This window comes from Scyliorhinus torazame, chromosome 2, assembly GCF_047496885.1.
Source record: "Scyliorhinus torazame isolate Kashiwa2021f chromosome 2, sScyTor2.1, whole genome shotgun sequence".
NCBI lineage: Eukaryota > Metazoa > Chordata > Chondrichthyes > Carcharhiniformes > Scyliorhinidae > Scyliorhinus > Scyliorhinus torazame.
The window spans coordinates 140,842,025-140,856,928 of NC_092708.1; the positions used below are offsets into that span (position 1 = coordinate 140,842,025).

The following is a 14,904-nucleotide window of genomic DNA, read 5'->3' on the forward strand; positions in this document are numbered from 1 at the left end:
CCTGCACATCTTTGGGTTGTGGGGGCGAAACCCACGCGAAACACGGGGAGAATGTGCAAACTCCACATGGACAGTGACCCAGAGCCGGGATCGAACCTGGGACCTCGGCGCCGTGAGGCAGCAGGACTAACCCACTGTGCCACCTTACTGCCCTCTTTTGGACTTTTAAATTATTCTTTATATCATAAGAATCCCCATACCACACAAATTATTTGAGATATTATACATTTTAACCTTCACACAAAAATAGCTTAAAAGTTGTTTTCCAAAATCTTCATTTACTTCAGTAAATAAAAATTCACAAGTAAAGAAGTTAAAAATTATATACAATGAACTAGTAGAGCTCAATAAACAAGTTGCCTTGTATATAAATAGTAATATAGGGGGGGGGGGATTTACCGACCACCCTGAGGGTTTTCCGGCGGCAGAGGAGGCACTCCAGGAGAATCTACCGACGCTGCCATAGTTAAAGGTATTTCCCAGTGACAGAACCCCTCGTCGCCGGGAAACCCATGCGCCAATGTGGGACCGGAATTTCCCACTGCCGTGAACAGCCAGTAAATCCTGCCCTTAATATTAAAACTAGGAAAGTCCATTTTCTAATCGACAAACGTTATTGCTCTTGCCCTAGCTCATTCCAGCCAATTTACATTCAGAGATTAATAGAGATGTCACTTATTTTTTGGGAAGAATTAATAGACCTTTCATAAAAAATTCTGCCACAGGTTAGCAAGGCAAAAAAAAAGGTCAACTAAGCACCAGGCTTTATTTCTAGGAGGATTGAAATGGAAAAGCAAGGAAGTTATGGTCAATCTGTATTGAACCTTGAATGCTGTGGTCACCATTTCAGTGGCGGCACTGGAGAGGGTGCAGAAATTTACAAGGATGATACCAAAAATGCATTGCTAGACATACCAGGAGAGGATTGACAGGCTAGGTCTCTTTCTCTTGAAACGAGAGGTGACCGAATAGAGTCAGTTAAAATATGAAAGGTTTTGATAGAGTGGATACCGAGAGAACCTTTTGCTCTTGCGGGCAAGAGCAGAACTGGAGACCACCAATATAAAATACTCATCAAAAAATCCAATAGGGAATTCAGAAGAAACATCTTTACCCAAAGAGTGGTTGGAATGTGGAAGTCAATACCTCAGGGAGTGGTTGAAGTGAAAGTACTGATGCATTTAAGATGACGGAGAAGGGCAGAGGGGGTTATGATGATAGATTTAAATAAGGAAAGATAGGAGGAGATTTGAGTCGAGCGTGAAGAGAGGCATGGACTGGCTGGGCTGAATGACCGTTTATCTTTTTTTTTACTCATTCATGGGATATGGGTGTCACTGGCAGGTTCTGGCATTTCTTGCAGTTTATAATCAGTGGTTACCGACAGGGTCGTCCTTGTCTCTTACTCCATGTGCAGTCGTATGTCAAGTCCAAATGTAGCTATGCGTCAAAACAAAATCCACATTAGCTGTGGACAAAAAAATGATCAAAAAAAACCCCCAGCGTGGTGTTGTGGGAAAATCAACCACTTCAGGGGTTAGACTTGCTGGGTCCAATTAGTGCAGTTCATTGTTACACGAAGCTTCGGGAGAAAGTGTACGTCCCCCGTGGTACGGTAGCCAGCCTTTCTTGTGGTTTGAATGGCAGTCATTCATTTTATACTTTGGGTTCACAATGGGCCCAGATACAAAACAATTATCACCTTGTTATCTTTAAACATTTTATAGATTGTACATCGCTATTTGTAAGCATTTTGCCATTTACACATGGTTATGGTTAAAGAGGTTTTACAGGTAGCAGCAGGAAAGCAGTATCGAATGTCCCTTTGTTTTAGAAATGGCCCAAGATATTCGTATTAGCATATCATTGTGTACACCTTGGCTGAAGTCAGCTTTATTCAAGTGGTGTCCTGCATTTATGTATTTCTTAATCTTCCTGTCTGGCTCCCTTTGTCCTGGATCTATTCCTATCTGTCCCACTGGCACCCCGCTGTGCTCCAGGCATCAGTTATGTCTGCTTTATTCTCTGTGTCTCCATCTTGTGTGTCAGGCAGCCATCTTCTGTGCCAAGTGCCCTTCTGAATTTCCCACTTCAGTGGTGACACAGTAGTTAGCTCTGCTGCCTCACAGCGCCAGGGACCCAGGTTCAATTCCGACCTAGGGTGATTGTCTTTATGGCATTTGTACGTTGTCCCCATGTCTGCATGGGTTTCCTCCGGGTGCTCTGGTTTCCTCCCACAGTCCAAAGATGTGCAGGTGGATTGGCTATGATAAATTACCCTTTAGTGTCTTCAGCTGTGCAGGTTATGTGGGGTTATGGGATTACTGAGATAGGGCAGGGAATGGGCCAATGTAGGGTTCTCTTTCAGAGGGTCAGTGCAGACTCGATGGGCCAAATGGCCTACTTCTGCACTGTAGGAATTCTATTACACCCTGTATGCCTCATCCGATGCCGGTGCTTATGTAGTTACATTGTATACCTTGTGTTGCCCTATTATGTATTTTCTTTTATTCCCTTTTCTTCCCATGTACTTAATGATCTGTTGAGCTGCTCGCAGAAAAATACTTTTCACTGTACCTCGGTACACGTGACAATAAACAAATCCAAACCAATCCAATCCAAAGTACTTTCCCAATTTTTCACCAATGTATATAACAGATAGGACAATTCTCTTAACAAATGATTTCCCATGACATTCTCAATCTGAATGGCCACTAATATTTATTGAGCATTTACATACTGGGGAAAGTTTCTGCTTTGGGCACAATCAGCATGAAAGGCACAACTTGCATTTCCAATTGATCTGATTTTCCAAAGTGAACTTGCGATTTTTGCTTCTGCTTAAAACTATTTGCATAATCGCAAACATAAAATCTTCAGTGCGTCAGCACTAGGCAGTATTTTAGAATGTAGCTGTGTATTTCTTTCCCCTTGCATCAAAGAACATTCCATGCTATATTTAACAGTGCAGTACAGTTTTATTAATACAACTGGAAACGGGTCTATCATAAAAGTAAGCATTTTTAATAAGAGTGGCTATTCAACCATCTGTGAGTAACTGTAAGTGATGGAAATAACTGAAAAGACTTTTAAAAAAACTATAAGAAATATATGCTCATGTCATTGCTGTACACTTGTCAGTACCTTTTGCAAAATGTAAGATTTTCCAATATTTAAAAGCTGTCTAAAGGTGCCTCATAGTCTCCTCATGCCTCAAAATAACTTTGAAGAGTTAGTCTCCACCCCGCCCCCTCCCAGCTATTTCCCTCCCTGACCACCAATTGTCTTCACCATTAACCTCTGTCACCAAATCCCAGCCCTCCCTGAGTACTCCTACAAGTACAGGCCCAATCTACTCAACCTGTCCTCATAAGAAAACACTTCCATACCTGGGATCAATCTCGTGAACCTTCTTTGGACTGCCTTCAATGCCAGTATATCTTTCCTCAGGTAAGGGGACCAGAAATGTCCGCTCATCTCCTCTTATAATGATGGCCACTTTTGGGGTGGGTAGAGGATTGTTTAGGTAGAAATAGGCAAGCTGCAACAAGGTGCCTGGATGGCTCCAACAGCTTATCTGTTTTATTTGATCTCAGGCTTCTCCATTCCAGTTTGCCATTGCTGTACAAACTAAAACCATCACACACCCTGCATAGTTTATCTGAAAATTCCATTAAGTTGGCAAAACTTGCTCACAGGCCAGTCAAGTTATATCACATATTATTACTTATGAATTTGGAGCATCAAGGTCAGGCATCCATTCCACCAGTATGCCTATTCATTTACCAGCATCAGTGAAATAACCTCCTTGGAGAGGTGAAAACTCCAGATGAAAATAAGATAAAGAGAGTAAAGAAAAATTGTGAAATTCCTTATCGACCTTTAGAGGATCAAAGCTTGTCCAGGAGTCAACAGCGATCATATATATAACATTTGGTATTTTACCTACCTTGTTTAGCATACAATCTTCTTTCCAATGATAAACTGCTCCAATGCTAACTGGAAGATGCAAAAGAAAGCTGTACTCATCACATGAACCAGTACTTGTTCCATTGATCTACTATTCAAAGCACTATCAAACACCAAGGACACGATTTAACTATCGCATTGCGCATGGCACGGATCTGGGCATGCTGGTTAAATAGCGAGAAAGGCCAATTTCAAGACTGGCACCAGGCACAAATCAGTTTGCTAAAGTAACCGGCCCAGTCGCGATGGCAATTTCCGGATGACGCCCAAATATGGCAAGCACAAAACTCTTATTTGCATTAATTTAATCTCATTAGCAAGACTGAAGTTGAATGCCACGGCTTCCCGGGAATTAACTGGCTCCCCAGTGAGAAATCACACAGGTGCCGTTTAGTACTCCTTTTAAAAAACTTGAAGCTGGCACAATGGCTGCTGAGGGGAACTGAGGAGGTGAGTAGCCATTTCCATTTTCCGACATGCAGCTCAGGAGCTGTTGCCCCAGTGCTCGTGGGGCAGGGGGTGGAGGGGGGGGGGGTCTGATTGGAGGGAGGGGGTCCCTTCAGGGGGGTTAGGCTTGGTTGGGGGGGCTGAAGAGCTCCAGGTCAGGGGTCGTCCCTGGGCCGGGAGGCAGTGAGGGGATTTTCGTCTGTGAGGCCTTCAAGCCAACTTTAAACATTGTGGATAAGAGCAAATTACTGCGGATGCTGGAATCTGAAACCAAAGAGAAAATGCTGGACAATCTCAGCATGTCTGGCAGCATCTATAGGGAGAGAAAAGAGCTAACGTTTCAAGTCCAGATGTTTGCTGCTTGCTCCTGCTGATGGCTGTAGATGCCTGGAGGCTGCTGTTGCTGTTTCCTTCCTTTTTTGTAGCCGGAAAGAAGGACAATATTTTCTATGATACCTGGGTCCTGAAACATCGGTTCAGGGGCGTACGAGTCCTGCAACCTGGTTTGAAGCAAGAAACCACCGTAGGACCAATGCGTGACATTGATCCAAATGGATCACCTGATGAAGAAATGCTTTCACAGATTGGTGATGCTTTTGTTGCTGCTGTGGTGAGTGCTGCATGTAACTGGCTCATTACCACCGGTTAAACACACTGGAAGTCAAGGATGTTCAGCTGCACTTGAACACCAGTGGGATATGTGGATGCCAGGATTTGGTTCTGGTGAGATTGGGCTGTGTGGGAGGGCTTGCACAGCTGCAGCTTCTGGAAGGAGAATGGCACTGATACGTGGAACAAGTAACACATTGATGGACAGATCATTTCTATGTCAAAGTTCTGGACATGATCACACATTCTCAGGCTTATCCTCCATTTTTGTTAAGGAACTTGCGAGGGGTGGTACTGTGTTGTATTTGGTTTTCTTTTCTGAAAATTAGCTGATATAGCTTTGTATTGGTTCCAATATGGAACGGTGTACTGCAGTGTACCACCAGAGCTGTCCAGGCATCGTAAACGCATTTTGAGCAGTCCAATGCACCGCTCATTGACTGCACGGGTGGCAACATGGGCCTTGGTATATTGGGTCTCCGCTTCGGTCTCGGGTCTCCGCACCGGCATCATCAGCCAGGAGCTCAGCGGGTATTCCTTATCCCCATTGCTCATTGACTTGTGTGTCTCTGCGCTGGTGGAAAATGGGGATGAAAGCTGTGATGCATTGATAGTGGTCCCTTTCGTGCTCTCCTCCAAGGTGGTCTCTTGGATGGTGGGGAGGGGGGGCGGGCGGGGGGGGGGGGGGGGGGGGGGGGAGGACTCCAGATAGCCCAGCCCCATCAGATGGAGATCCTGTGAGACAATGGACATGTGGTCAGTGAGAGGGAAGGCTCATTTTGTCTGACATGAACAACTCACTTGAGACAGGTCTGGGTAAAGGGGCACCGGATCCTCACCTTTGCAGTGTAGGCCATCCTTACTGTCGGTGACTCCTCTCACCTCGGACAACCCTGCGGTTTCCAGGGTCCATTCCTGATAGGGGTGAGGATGCCCGCCATCTTGGCTCATTCCCACTTATTATGGGCTGTCTTCTCCTAGGTGGACAAAGGAAGGGCATTGTGAGCTGCACCCTTGTTGGGTCAGTGGGGTGTTTATAGCAGGTGGCATGTGTGGGCATCGCACGTAGACATGAAGGAGTTGTGCTGGCAGGGGCCAGTGGGTTGTGAGGAGCAAGAACAAACATCAGATGCGGCGAGGGTGCGAGATGTCAGCCAATGATTTGGTGGGAGGGGGGATGGGAATGTAAGGGATGGCAGGCAGAACTGATGCCAGGAGAGCAGTGGTAACAGTAATGGCGAGAAGCTCAAGAGGGCTCATTTCCAGCACTATGTGCCATTGAATACTGGCTGTGATCTCACCAACGTGCCCATCGAGAAACACTCCGCCAATCACGCCCAAATTGACACTTGGAAATGTTTCCATGAAATCATGCCCCAAAGCTCTCTCTACCCGTGCATAGCTTATACACATGATTGCTCGTCTTTCCCAACCTATCTAACTGAAATAGCCTCCCAAGAGGGCCTCAAGGCACTTGTACAAGTTCAAGACAGTAGGAGTTGCTTTATATTGAATAGTTCTGTTTATGCCACCTGACATCCTGTTTGCTTTGGCTATGGCTCTTCCACATTGCTCATGAACCCTGTAGAGAGCTATGAATAATAAGATCAAGGTTCCTTTCTCTCTGAACAGATTTTAATTAGGTGCCTTGTGGTGTGTAAATAGACTCAGTTAAACCTACCCTATGTACATTACTCTCCCCGTATGCGTATCATGACCCAATAAAGATGCATATAAGATTTTATTTTTGAACATTTATACTATTTCATTTATACTACTAGTCCAACTATTTCAGACATTTATTTAACCTACCCCTTTCCATCTTGAATCATAGGAAAGTACAGCACAGAAGGAGGAGACATTTGGTCTGTCTCTTTTGAAAAGCTCATTAAAAAATTCAATCAAGTTAGCCAAACATCCTTTTCCCAATATGCATAAATAGAGCATTACCAGTTCCTTCAATGTGCTGATTATAAAGCCTGTCAGGTAGCATTTTACCAAACTAATGTAACTTACAGAGAACGTAATGTTGTTACTAATCAGTCCAGAAATCAACAATTGTCAGCCTCGTCCCTACAGAAAGAAGTAAGACTACTTATATTTTTTATTATTATTCTATTTTCTGCTGTTGGTGGAATTGATAGTAATGCTATATCTATATTTTGTTCATGTGCAGTGTTTCAAACTATCTTGTTTGTTGCACTTTAGTGCCCCAGGGAGTGGCCCAATGTTCAAGTCCACAACTGTTGCTGTGAAAAATGCCTCGGGGAAAAATCAGCAGCATGCCAACCTGGATGCCAGAGGAACCGACAGGAAATCAGCAGATCCTGAAACTGGCATAGCAGGCAGCATGGAGGAAAGCAGTAGAGGAAAGAACAAACTATCCATAAGCAATACTTCCGAGATCTGGAGAGCTGAACATTGCATGATGGGAAAGCAAACCTGCAGACAAAAAATAGGGTTCTCCTTTTCCTTTCCCAAGAAAGTTCCTGTCAAACTGGAATCGTCTGCAGCAGTTTTCTGTGACAATGGTGAAGAAGGGTCAAGTAAAATGAACATAAGCCACAAACGCAAAATCAACTGTAATACATATAATGCTCAAACAAGCTCCAACATAGAGACATATGCTGATTTGGATGTGAAGCCAGAAAGCAGTAAGCACCAACAGGAAAACAATTTTTGCACTAATGCAATGTCCTTGGTTAAGGAAGGGTCGCAGGATTTAATAATGAAGGAATGCAACAGTGCAGCAGAAAGCAGTTTTTCTTCCTGCACATCTCAAGTTCAATGCAAGAATAAGCCAAAGCTTCCCTTTGTCGAGTCTGTATCAATCACAAATCAAAATGCACTCTACAAAGTGGGAACCAAGGAAGAAAAAACCTCTGAAATTGATGGGTCAGGGTGTTTGCATCCTATTGAGGACAAAAATGGAAATGACGTGAACTTAAGCAATGAAGTGTCAAGTTCACTGGTGGAAGTTGAAACATCTACAAGGGCTATTGAGTTAACACAAAAGGATGATGTGACTGAGGAGTTCCTTGGTCGTTTATCTGAGAATTGCTGCTCTCGACATGCAGAGACAGAAATTACAGGCGTACAAAATAATCCTTGCATACGCAGAAGACCAAATGCTCCTTTTTTCCCTGTGGTCAGCAAGGATCAATCAACTGTCCTTCAATGGCCTTCGGAAATGTTGAACTTTACAAACACCGAGCCTTCCATCACTTTCTGTTGCAACCCTCTATATTTTGACTTTAGGACATCCCGAGCTAAAGGCTGTGTGGAGGAAATAAAACCCAAAGCAAATGATATAAAGGCATCCCACATCTCATTGAAAGACCTAAGCGGACCTGCCAAAAGAAATTTGTTAAGCAGCTTTTCAGAAATGAAACCAGGTGGCTCTCACTTCTATGGGCAAGGTGCCATGAGTAGAGATGAAGTGTACAGTACTCTTCACAAAAGTGACTTTGAAAAGACACAGAACATTTGCAGTGATCAAGCAATTGGATTAGAGCCCCACTACAATGGGACTGGCCAAGAAGAATCCATAAAAGAATTTGCATCTTATCTCAAGTCTAAAAATTGGAAAAAGCACAAAAAGTCTTCTAGGCATCTGAGGCATAAGCAGAGAAAGAAGGAAACTGAAACTAAAAGTTATATACATTGGAAAGGAGAGAAAGAGCACAGTTGCATATATAAAAAAATGAAAAAGAGAAAACTGTCAGTCGAATGGAAAAACCAAGACAACATGGAGGTGGATGGAGGCTCCAGCAGTTCAGGCACAAATGAATTGCCTGGTGAAGACAACACCACAGATGCAGTAGAATACAGACCTGGAGAAGAAAAAGTGCAAAATGAATATTCAGAAGGATGCCCTGAACAATTTGAAGTTAAATGTGATCAAAATAATGTAGTCTCAGGAAAACTTGCGAAAACGCAGAAAAAAATTGACCACAACAATAGAAAAAGAGATACTTTGCAAAGTAACTGGAATGACAGAGTGTGTAATACAAATAATGAAACAAGAGAGAAAGGAGAGAGCAGTGAGGACAATGGGGAACGTGATGGTTTTCTTCCAAAGAGTGAGAGAATTGGCTGCAATCAGCACAAGCAGTGTTCAATGTCCAGAGATTCTTCAAGGGACTGCCACTCATCAGGCACCTTATGTTCCTGTAAAAGTAAGCAAAGAAGCAGAAACGATGGCTACAATTCTTTTTCAGACATGGAATATTCTGATCAACAAAGTGATGAAAGACTTTTAGTGAAGAGAGGGTATGAATCTCTGAATGGCAAGCCTGCCATTATCCATCACAGACGCAGTCGACATAGAAATTCTTCATCCCCAAATGGAGATCATAAACAATGCCCAAATTCATCATACAGGAGTTGGAACCAAGTGGGTAGTTCCAACTCAGATCATAGACATAATCATAGAGAAGAATCTCGCCGACGAAAGCAGCTATGTCAAGCAAGGCATAACTTAAAGAGCAAAATGTCCGAAAGGGAAAATAGTAAGTGCTTTTCGGCAGATGAGCTGCAGCCTTGCTTCTCTTCATGTCAAGGGAATCTCTGTGAAAATACTACACCAAATGCTCCAAGGCAAGATAAGAATATGATAAACATCTCTCATAGTTCTGTGGAGCAGGCAGAGGAAGACTGCAGTTCAGTATTCAAGCTGTCAGCAGGAACATTTGCAGAAGATTACCATTCAAAGATAAACAACCAGTTTCTGGACACAGAAGTGTCCAAGATGACATATGACAGACAAGAACTTGATGAGCATACAAAAAATAGGTTTTCAGAAATGTGGATTAAGCACAAAGACCCTTCAGAGAATCTTTTGTTTCCTGGGCTTTCATTTGTACTGAATGATGACACTGTGTTGCCGCAGAGTGAAAAGGTGCCGGCGATGAAGGCTCGATCACAGAGGGATGGAATTCATCAGAAACAGACAGACCCATATGGTGACAGCATCAAAGATATCAAACCATCCCTAAATGAAGTATTTCTCTGCCATTATAAAAGTGCACCTGAGACACATGCAGAAAGATCATCATGGCTCCAAGATAATTCAAATATTCCACACTGCAACAACCAGCAAGCTCCACATAGTGAAGCAGCCTCAATTCTTGACAATCACACTCAAAGTACTGAGCAAGTGTACAAAACGTTCTCCCCACTCTCTCAAACAATATCATTCACGCCAGAGGAAATTGAGAAATACAGGCAACTGCAGATTCAAGCTCAACAGCACATAGAACAACAGAAGCTGGTCAGAAGAGTGAAGACACCTACAACCACGGTCACACGTCCCGTGCAACAGCCTCGTCAGCAATCGGTGACGACTGCATCAATTACAACAATTCATCACACTGTGCTCCAACGTCACGCCGCTGCAGCTGCAGTGACTGCAGGAACTTTCATGCAACCTCACTCACAGTCTGTTCCCCATGCCCACCCCTTCTCACCACACTTCACCCACATTTCGTTAGCCCCTGGCCTTTATCAAGGAGGGCATCCAACATTTCTCGCAGCTCCACAACTTCACATTGTTCCAGCCTGTGCTGTTCACCCAGGCCATTTTGCCCTCCATCCATTGCCAACTGCTGCACTGTTCCCCCCATTACTCACGTTGCATACGCCTCCTCTTCCACTCCACCATTTACTTCATTCCAATTTCACTACCCAAGATTTTCTGCACCTAACAGGTCACAACACGTAAAATATGATATGAAATAAATGTTTACCTAAATAGCCTGGAATCCAGGCCTGGATTTTCAATAAACCTGTAAAATAATATTGGCATTACCTATTTTGGGTGTGTTTACAATCTTTTTACAAAGTGGTAGATGGAATAGTAATTATTCCTTGTAATGTGTTACACTAATCCCTTTTTTGCATCTTATATTGTAAGTATTGGAATGTTCCCTTCTTGCTGCAGAACTTGCTATTATACTTGAAGGCTACAGAGTATTAATATTGATGTACTGCTGGTAGTGTTTACAGCAATGTAAATAAATATCATCAAATTAGTCCAAATGTACACACAAACCTTTTAAAATATATTAGGTATGGAATTTATTTCTACTTTGTTGTAATTATTTGTTGTATGCAATGTTTTTTATGAAGTGAATGCTGTGTGTATACCTGATGCACCTTGTCACTACACTGAGTTTTGTACTGCTGGATGTAACTGCTAGATCAAAATAGCTGTTTAAATTGGTATGCACATACACACACGCACATACAGGTATTTATGCAATCAATGATAATATAAATTCTGACAGTCAAGTTTAAGTTGTCTCGAAGCATCATCTGAACCCACAATTATTTTGGCAATTTATAGCTTACTGCTATCTATCTATTTTATTTATTATATATATTATGTATATCTTCACAACCAAAGTTATGTCAAAAAATAAAGATGCTAATTTCTGATGCACTACTAGAAGCAAGATATTGACAATGTGACCGGATCACAGTATAATGGCAGAATGCGATTCCTGGTATTGTATGATTCCTTGTTCATACCACGGAAGACTTAGGCCCAGATTTTTGTGGAGTCAGAATGACTCCAGAGCCGTTTAAAATGGCAGGTAGGACCTGATTCTGGGATTCTCACCCCCATTTCCAGCTTCCCTAATCTCTACTGCTATGGGATAGGGGTGTGGGTAGTTAGCCTTCACTCCTGCACTCCTGACCTTGCCAGCTCCATTTGGGAGTGTAGCCAGCTCCTGTAATGCCACAGTTTGATGGATTCACACCAGCTTCACCATGATTCAGGCTTTATGGCCCCTCAGAAGAGTCATGAACCATAGTTTGGATTTGAGAAACCTTTGAATGGTAAGTTCAAAAACTCTTACCCATGTTCCCATGACACTTTCATGTTCCCCATGGCGCCTTCATTCCAACTCAGGTCAACTCACACCCTCATCTCCACCCGTTCCTGGCTCTTTAAAGCACCCATTTCAACCCATGACCCTTCATCCAGTATACGCTATGTATAGAATCAATGAGCCATATAGTTAGAATGGCAAATAAAATCATAAATATCCCTTTGGGAAAAAAACTGCTGTTCCTAAAGCCCAATAAAAGTACCAGTCAGAAAGACAATTAAAGTATCAATACCAGACGGTTCAAACATTTCACACCTCTTAATCTTGTGCAAATAAATATTGAGTCATTGCCAAAAGAGATTGCAGAAAGAACAACTTATTCTAACCTTTTAAAAATCTCAATCAAGCAATGTCAACAGTTCTCTCCAGTTGTCAGTGCGGGACCCGCTATTGAAATGATACTTTTCTGAATCTAGGCTCTCAGCCAAGCATTCATAATGAGGACAGGTGGAAGAGCACTTTCAGTGGAACTGAATGGCCTGACTCCATCACACACTAATCTCCCCTGGAGCAACATTACCAACATTTGGGGGCCTTTCTAGCAAGGCAGGTCCAATTAGTCAGGAAATTTCCCAATTTGACCTATTTACCTCAGGTAAATCCAGATCTGTCACTGGAATAGAATTATTACACTTTGACATGTGTCTGCCTAAAATCCAATATTGCAATAAGCAATGTATAACAATCATATTTTAATAGTACTATTGTTGAGATATTTCTCCATCAAAATTGAAATAATTTAAGACAGACATTGTTTAATTCATAATCAACACAGCCTATATTAGAAAATTACCCTAATTCAGCAGTAGCTGGCACCAATTATGTAGTCTTGCTCCAAGACATCACAAATAGAGTGTGTAGATAATTACAGTGTTTTGGTCATTGGTTAAAGGCTGTTTTTTTTAGCTGGTTGATTTACATCGCCAACACCATGATCCATTGCATTGCATCTTATCTATGTCATACCTGACCTGGAAGGCTTAAAAGCTGTCACTGTGCATGAAATCGAAAAATGTTGCTTCCCTGAGCACCACTACTCTGCTTCCTAATGAGCACACATACAAAAGAGCCTTGTTACTGAGATTGCAGCATTACTGAAAATGGAAATACATTTTGTATATCAAAACTGTAGTTTAAAATTATTTCAATTCAGCCTTCACAATCAGTAAGTTAGCACTCCAACCCTGTACCAGAACTGTAAAAACTGAGCAAGAGCAGGCCATTAGTTGATGGGTTAAAAATAGGCTATTACCTTGCTACATAGTGTCAATTATACAGTCAAACAAATAGTAATGTTCACTGCTAAATATACATGAGGTCAGAACCCATTTCTATTTGATACTATTTAATATCACAAAACAGAAATTCTTGACTATTATGCTGAATATGGTTTTAAATTTTCCCATAGCCATTAAGAACACAATAGGGCAGCACGGTGGTGCAGTGGTTAGCACGGCTGCCTCATGGCGCGAGGTCCTAGATTCGATCCCGGCTCTGGGTCACTGTCTGTGTGGAGTTTGCATATTCTCCCCGTGTTTGCATAGGTTTCGTCTCCACAACCCAAAGATGCGTAGGATAGGTGTTTTGGCCACGCTAAATTGCCCCTTAATTGGAAAAAATGAATTGGATACACTAAATTTATATTTAAAAAAAGAACACAATAAATTGTGCGACGGGGAGTTTGTATAAAATTGTTTGGTCCAACCTCACTTTACAAACAATAATTATCAGAGACAAAATCAGAATCATATTTGGACAGTGATTCCCACAGAATTAATTATTTATGTAGCGTTGGCCTGTATTTTGTGATTAGTGACAAAGTGATGGCACTCAGCATGGTTTTGAAGAAAGCTGCCCACAAAAATCTAGCAATCTCCGTGGTGTGGATTTCCCTTTTCCCACTGCTCAAATTAAGTTTGAGTCTAGTACAAATTTAAAGGGATCCACAGGCATCCAGCAACAGTGATATTGTCATGTAAGGTAAGCAGTTTGGGCAATCACATTGGAATATCTCCACAGTTAGCAAAGCAGAAAGTAAAATGCACTTTTTATTCTTCATTGTTAATTACATTTTATGGGAACATGCACACGAGATTAAAGTTAAAACTGAAATATCATAAATAAACCTTTGAATGTTTTAAAATATTTGAATTTCTTTTATCAGAACTTAGAACCTTTACATTCAACAAACATTAAATTAGTTTTTCAAGGCTAGTGAGGCTGTTCTGCAATAATTATGTATTTAGTTTGCTATTAAAAACCCAATTACACCTCATTCAACAAGCTGTAACTTCTTTAATGCAGAAATAATAGCATAAAGGGGCAAGGCTTTGACTGTTTAGTGATTTCTGATTGATTACAGACCTCAGGGACCTCAATGGTGCACCAAATGGAGAAGATTAGAATCACTGAAAGAAAATTTGAATCTCCAAACTTAACTATGCATGTGCAGACTCCAGGGGTTCTCCGCTCCTGCGCCGGTTGGGAGAATCACCTGGCGCGCCATTTTTCCCCGCGACGCCGGTCCGACGCCCTCCCGCAATTCACCCAAGCGGCGAGAACGGCCCCGTCGAGTTCTGCGCGGCGCAGGCCGGAGAATCGCCCGGGACACCCAAAATGGCGATTCTCCGCTACACCCGCTATTCTCCGGCCCAGATGGGCCGAGCGGCCTGCCCAAAACAATGGCTTCCCGCCGGCGCCATCCACACCTGGTCGCTGCCGGCGGGAACAGCGCGGGAACGCTGGGTGGGGCGGCCTGTGGGGGGGGGGGGGGGTGCGAGGGAGGTTCTTTCACCAGGGTAGTAAACCATGGACCCGGGTTCGAATCATACCATGGCGGGTGAGGAACTTTGCATCCAATCAAAAAATTCAATTAATTGATTGTTATAAAAACCCATCTGGTTCATTAATGTCCTTCAGGGAGGGAAATTTGCCATTCTTACCTCCATGTGACTCCAAATCCACAGCAATGTGGGTGACCCTG

General features: G+C 42.6%; 1 protein-coding gene across 1 annotated transcript in view; it reads left to right on the forward strand.

Moving 5' to 3' along the window:
* znf804a (zinc finger protein 804A) overlaps positions 1 to 14,655 on the forward strand; it is a 524,329-nt gene extending 509,674 nt beyond the window's left edge. The window contains exon 4 of the mRNA XM_072477717.1: positions 7,234 to 14,655. Coding sequence (XP_072333818.1) covers positions 7,234 to 10,747 — 3,514 coding nt within the window. The 3' untranslated portion in view covers positions 10,748 to 14,655. The remainder of the gene's footprint in view (positions 1 to 7,233) is intronic.
* Positions 14,656 to 14,904: the final 249 nt, after the last annotated feature.